Here is a 7,147-nt window from a genome sequence, read left to right on the forward strand (position 1 = left end):
GGCGGGAATGCAAGACCGGGACTTCTCGCTGGCCTGCAAGCTTTGGTCTCGACAGCTAGGAAACTACTGCGGGCCGAGTCTGCAGATCCAGGAGCGCCCGGGTTAGGAGACGCTTAGCCCCGAGCACTTGGGGTAAGAGATCCCACCTGGTGGACGCTCCCTCCTCAGACAAAACAACGCCCTTCTCCACTAGACGTCCAGGTGGGAGCTGGAGCTAAGCGGAGCTCTGTGGACCAGTTCTTAGTAAACCCAGGGCTGAGACGGGGCATAGAGAGGAGCAGCCAGAGATGCGGCGGTAGCGCCGGGCGCATTGGAAGTGCAGGGGACGCGCCTGCCAGCCTTGGCTGCCGCGCCCTTGACCTCTAGTTTCGGCTGGGAATCTGGGTGGAGATGTAATTGAGGAACCCACGGAACTGACTAGCCACCGTGGGCGGGGAAGGCAAGACTGTGATCCCCTCCGCGGTCTTTCCGCCCTCTTCCTCCTCCGCTCCATGCCTGAGAGCTGCGCTCCGGAGCCGGGGCGAGGAGAGACATGGTGGGAACAGGCGCTCCGTGCGCCCCGCCGCTGTCGGCGAGCTCCCAGGCTGGGCTTCCTCAAGCCAACCTCTCCGCTGCTCCCTCCCACAACTGCAGCGCCGAGGGCTACATTTACCAGGACTCCATCGCCCTGCCCTGGAAAGTAGTATTGGTCATGCTTCTTGCACTCATCACCTTGGCCACCACGCTCTCCAACGCGTTTGTGATTGCTACCGTGTACCGGACGCGGAAGCTACACACCCCTGCCAACTACCTGATCGCCTCCCTGGCGGTCACCGATCTGCTCGTATCCATCCTGGTGATGCCCATCAGCACCATGTACACAGTCACGGGCCGCTGGACTCTGGGCCAGGTGGTCTGCGACTTCTGGCTGTCGTCGGACATCACCTGTTGCACAGCTTCCATCTTGCACCTCTGCGTCATCGCCTTGGACCGCTACTGGGCCATCACGGACGCCGTGGAGTACTCAGCTAAAAGGACTCCCAAGAGGGCGGCGGTCATGATCGCGCTGGTGTGGGTCTTCTCCATCTCCATCTCGCTGCCGCCCTTCTTCTGGCGTCAGGCCAAAGCCGAGGAGGAGGTGTCGGACTGCGTGGTGAACACCGACCACATCCTCTACACTGTCTACTCCACGGTGGGCGCTTTCTACTTCCCCACCCTGCTCCTCATCGCCCTCTATGGCCGCATCTATGTGGAAGCCCGCTCTCGAATTTTGAAACAGACCCCCAACAGCACCGGCAAGCGTCTGACCCGAGCCCAGCTGATAACCGACTCCCCCGGGTCCACGTCTTCGGTCACCTCCACTAACTCGCGGGCTCCAGACTTACCCAGCGAATCCGGGTCTCCTGTGTACGTGAACCAAGTCAAAGTACGAGTCTCCGACGCCCTTTTGGAGAAGAAAAAACTCATGGCCGCTAGAGAGCGCAAAGCCACCAAGACCCTGGGGATCATTTTGGGAGCGTTTATTGTGTGTTGGCTGCCCTTCTTCATCATCTCCCTGGTGATGCCTATCTGCAAGGACGCCTGCTGGTTCCACCTGGCCATCTTTGACTTCTTCACGTGGCTGGGCTATCTTAACTCCCTCATCAACCCCATCATCTATACCATGTCCAACGAGGACTTCAAACAAGCGTTCCATAAACTGATACGCTTTAAGTGCACAAGTTGACTGGTCAATTGCAGTGCGGTCGCCTAAGCGGCCTTTGGGGAATCATGTTGTATCTAGTTACACAGGTAGGTCGACTCTTCTTTCACTGTTACTAGGTCGGAGTGAAGCTTTCTCTTCTGAGCAAGGGCATTGGATCCTGAGAAGCCAGGACAGCCCTGAGAGAGAGCCCCTAAAAAACTGTTCAAACGAAGGATAGAGCTTCCAGGCTCTGGAGGAGGCTCACTTCCTCCCCTCGAACCCCAGGTTCAGCACTGACCCCGAGGCAGACAATCGCAAGGAGAAGTTGCGACTTTAAAAAATTGATGATGGAAAAGGGATGCCTGCCCTGCCTTGGTATCAGGGATGATGCCCTCTAGAATCAGAGGTACTTGTAGTTGCTGTTTGAAGCCTGTCTGAGACAGATCCACATGCAGCCTGGCAGTGCTTGAACTAGACACTAATGCCCTGTGTTATGGGGAGAACTTTGTGTTACAGCTTCATCTAATAATAGTTCCTTTGGCATCCTTCAGTCTTCATTCAGTTTTTGTTTATCTGAACTTGGGTGGAGAAACTTGTGGATTTGGTGCTTCAAACCCTATGGGTGGCTTGAATGGCACGGAGAAACCTTGACGAGTTAACAGCAAAGTTCTGATGTTAAGATCTCTATTTTTATTATAATAGAAATTCTATAGGGTGGGTGGGTGGAAATGGGAGGTGGGGAGCATTCAACTGAACACCAACACCTCTGATTGTTTGTTTTCTGCAGATTTATCATTTTTAAATTCTTATTCAGTGACTGTCAAACAACATTCCTAATAACTCAAACAAAACATTATGTGTGCTAGTGCCAAAGTCTGCAGATTGCTTTATTTTTCCTCCAAATTTCATGTACCTGTCATTTTACACATTTAAATCCCCATACATGGAGGATATGATGGGTGACTCAGCCCAAGCTGCTGCTATATTTCTTATTAATGCCACTGATTACACTGATGAGTATTAGATATATAAGCTCTTCTGCAAGAAAAGTATCTTTAATCCTAATCCTCTTCAGTGAGATATAAAGGAGACATGAGCTAGGAATGGTTCTTGTACAATTAAGGAATGGGTGGCAATAGGAGGATGTATATTTTGACTTGTAAAAAATCTTAAATGCATGAGACTTTTTTTCTAATAGTCATTTGCACTCTCCTTACCATCTGTAATTCCTTTGTGTGCTAACATATCAAGTAACCAAGAGAACTAGCTCCTTTCTCCAAAAATCTTCAAAATGTAGTTAAAGCCCCTAAAAACTACATTAAAGATGAAAACTTGTTTCTTTTCCCTTGCTATTGAAGTTTGAGTAGGAACAAAAATACTAGAAAATGACCTGCAAGGATTTTAGAAAAGCTTAGAGAAGCTAAAATTGAGCCTGTTCCTTGAAACCCATGGAATCAAACCTCAGACTTACTAGGCAACCAGGAAACTAACCAGCTTTTGAACCTTGGAAATTTGGCACTGACCTGACACCTCAATGAATATAATATCAATAATCTTTTAAATTTGTCTTTTTTCAAATTTCAATAATACGTAGTTGTTATTTGAAATTCACTCTGACTCCCCAATACAGGACAAGATTACACACTAAAAGATGAAAAATGCATTCTCTAAATAAAATGGGGGTAGTCCTGAAGGCTCATTTGCACAGAAAATGAATGTGTTTGTGGAACATTTTTTATGCCAAAGAAGATTCACACTCCGTTCTTTAGAGAGCTTTCTGCAGTTGGTACCTTTTGTCTGCAGAAGCAAGTTGTTTTTGTAAAATGGATTCACTCTCTGCTTGAAGCTCCCCAGTCCAGACTGTCAGACAGTAGATGCATTGAGCTGAAGTGCACTGCTTCCCTGCTGTGCGGACCTTTTCTCTGGCATGATGACACTTGGAAATACACTATTCAAAGTTTCACACATAAACTAAGTAAAAATGAGACTGGTGATCAACACTGGCACCTGTCACTGGAGTAAGATAACATTTTAGGCATTAGACAATCCTGTTCTTTCTGCTGTATCCCCACGTCTCTTTGTTTTTTGTGACATTTCTCCTATGGAGAAATCTAGCTTACTATGGAGAGAACTGTGCATAAAGCACAGTATTTGTTTTTATGTTATTAATATGTTTGTCGCTTGTTTACACAGCTGTATTTTCTTGAGCCTGAAAAGCAGTTAAGCAAACTTCTAGGAGCCTGAGGGGGAAAAATTAATTAAAACCAATAGCCACTTACAGATGATTTCTTTATAGGGCACGTGCAATGAATACTGTCCTTCTAGCAACAAAACGAGGTCAATTTAGTCAAACGGGTCGTTTGCCACTTATAGATCACCTACCTGAATTTTTGCTTGACTCTTTGGCTGAATTGACTGAATCTGGGGCATACTGTGTGAAGTAGAAGCTTGCAAACCCTTGTAGTTATAAGAGATCTAGAATCCTCATCCAGCCTTGCACATGATTATGCAAAGTGTTTTCTTCATCCCAGGGCTGTGTAGCTAAGACTGTTAAGCTCCTTTTCAGTTACTGCTGCCTGTAACTTTGTCTGTTTCATGAACTAGACATCTGGCTTTTTTGCAGAACATTATATGGGAGATGGAAATATTTAACTTATATAGAAATGAAAATATATTTTCATCGGCTGTGGTAACAAATAACATTTTCCACATTGCTTAATTGCACAAATTTTCACACAAATATATGAATGTATGCTCATCCCAAAATACTGATTGTCTTGTGTTTCTAGGAATTTTAGAGTTTCCTTTAAAAAAAAAAAGGACACTGCATCTATGAATAAATTGTTATTGAGTTCAACAAATTTCCTACAGAACAATGTTCTTCACTTTTCCTCTCTGTTATCTTAGTTTTCTCTTTAACCAGGAAACCCTGAGTGGACTGTAATTCACTCAAGCAGCAAAATCTCAGATTATGTGTATATGACGGCATTGCTGTGACTGAAAATTGCCTTTGGTTTTCCACCTTTCAAAAAAATGTGTAACTGAAAATGAAATTTAGGAAAATAATGAAATAAAAGTCCTTTTTCTGTGTTCTAAAAAGCACTGAGTAGTAATTCTACTATTATGGAAAGATTGACTCATTGGATTCTGGGTTGCGTTTAGGAGTTGGAGCCTTCAAGAGAGAACAACTGATAAATGATACTGCCATGTACTGCCACAGTTTGGGGGTTTTAGTTTATATCTGTAGGAAGAATTTAGAACGAACTAGTATGGAGAGTATAGCTCAGGGGTAAAGCACATGCTTAGGTCCTGTGTTCAATCCTCAGTACCTCCCTGGAAAAATAAAATACATAAAAAAAGAATTAGACACACTCTGCAAAGAGAGGGTAAGTCAGTTCCACTATTACAAGAGTTTTCCAGATCAGCATTCTTAGAGGGAGTGTTTGGTCCCTGGGCAGGGTCATGAGATTCCAAGGCACTAGATGGTGCTTGACATATAGAAAAAGAAAAAGGAGGAGGTGACTTAGAAGCATGCTTGGGGGACACCTAAGAGGAAGAGACTGACCTATCTGATCACTGGAGAGGTAGACAGAAAAATGGCTTTTGGAATCAGAAAGTCCTAGGTTTGAACTGCAAACAGAACATGTTATCACTGTGGTCCTTCTCACATGCAGCCTACTTGCAATTTGTTGCAAAGGCTTGAAACCCATACATGTAAAGCACTTATCAAGATACCTGACACTTTTTGTCTCTTGCAGATGGTACCTCCTCTCCAGCTATTATTTCATCATTGCCTTCTGTGTGGAGGCAGGGCACCTGTAGCAGAGAGACACAGGGCTATTTGAGAGAGGCTGGACCAGGGAAGACCAAACTAGCCAGAATGGGAGAAACATGGCTAAACTGGAAGCGACTGAGGCTTGGAGCCTCTCACCTTTCCCCCCTGGGCTGGAGACACGTAGCTGAGAGGCCAAAAGGGAACAGGAGAGATGGTTTGCAGTGGCTCTAGTGGCCAAGAGGAAATTGCCAAATATTTCATTTCCTGTAGCATCCTCTCATTTTTCTCTCCCTTGTGTAGAGATGTCCAGCTGTCTTCCCAGAGTCCAAAGTTCTTCACCACATCAATATCTTTCCTCAGTGTCTTATTTTCTACTTCTTTGTTTTTTTCTTACCTGTGCACAGCCATAATAACCAACGATAATGTGTTAACTCTAAAATGGTTCTTTAGCTGTGGAGGGCTGCTTATGTAACCCAGGGTTGTTATATTATATCAAAGGAGGTGGCTGATCTAAATGAATGGGCGTAAGCTTCCAACGTGAGGCCCTTAGTGGAGTTTTCAGACAGGAAGAGGCTGGTAGGAGAAAGTTGTGGAAAGTGAAGCTGCTGCACCTTTTCTCAAAGCCGGTCCTGGAACTGTCCACCAGGGGGCAGAGCGCCCCTGAGTTGTGCAAAGGGCGCGATGCTCACCACGTGCAATCTCTGACTCCTGGACACTGCGAACTGCATTAACTTCTCCAGGCTGAGCGAAAACGAAGATTCGTGCACCAAGGGAGAAGGAGTTTATCATTTATTTAAAATAGCAGCTTTCTCGGGGAAGGTAGCTCAGTGGTAGAGTGCAGTGCTTAGCATGCACAAAGTCCTAGGTTCAATCCCTAGTATCTCCATTAAAAGTAATAATTAATTAATTAATTAATTAATTAATTAATTAATTAATAAACCTAATTACCCCCCCAAAATTAAAAAAAATAAACTAGCAGCTTTTTCAGAACTGCAAATTCAGGCACAGGATTCCTAAAATTAAAGTTTCTCTTCATATTTGCAAACTTAGTTATTTTCTTATACATCTCTTGTCCTGGAATAAAATCTTAGTATTTTAAAACATTGTGACCTTCGATTAATGCAGCACTGGGTACAGTCAGAGATGAGAATACAAGAACTTTATATTCAAAACAAAGGGAGCTAGTTATTAAACCTACTTTTCATCATGATTTTTCCCATCACTGTGTTTTTCTTTTCAAAATTTCACTGCCTTGAAGTTAATATATCCATGGTTCAGAGGTAGAACGCTGCCATTTACCATTTAAAGTGAGTTTTTTTTTCACAGAAGTAAGCTGTACTGATATGTCAGTTTTTCCCAGAAGGCAGGCTTTCAAATCTGTGTAATTTAGCATTTACTTTAAAAAAAAATCATATACAAATGTGAGTACAATCTTATGTATCATAAAAATAAATTTCTGTGTCAGAAAATGGATCACATATAATGAGAGAACAAATGAGGTTATATCTTTGTCCTCTCCTGAACTGTTACTCCATAGCCTTTCACTGTTCCCAGTGGGGAGTATTCTCTGTGCCATTTCACACGGCTTCAGTTCAGTCCGACTTTCAAAGTCAGCATCCACATCCTACTGTTATCCTAGGATTTGCAGTGCTCTCTGAGAGAGAGCCAGTCCCTGGAGGTGGGTCAGCCGACCAAGAGATTGTCTTAAC

General features: G+C 44.4%; 1 protein-coding gene across 1 annotated transcript; it reads left to right on the plus strand.

Annotated features, from left to right (window-relative positions):
- The first annotated feature begins 532 nt into the window (after nucleotides 1-532).
- On the plus strand, nucleotides 533-4,524 carry HTR1B (5-hydroxytryptamine receptor 1B). The gene has a single exon (XM_010972833.3). It carries the CDS (start codon nucleotides 533-535, stop codon nucleotides 1,703-1,705), a length of 1,173 nt encoding a protein of 390 aa, XP_010971135.1. The 3' UTR covers nucleotides 1,706-4,524.
- The last annotated feature ends 2,623 nt before the right edge of the window (nucleotides 4,525-7,147 follow it).

Source organism: Camelus bactrianus, chromosome 8, assembly GCF_048773025.1.
Source record: "Camelus bactrianus isolate YW-2024 breed Bactrian camel chromosome 8, ASM4877302v1, whole genome shotgun sequence".
In the NCBI taxonomy this organism is placed as follows: domain Eukaryota; kingdom Metazoa; phylum Chordata; class Mammalia; order Artiodactyla; family Camelidae; genus Camelus; species Camelus bactrianus.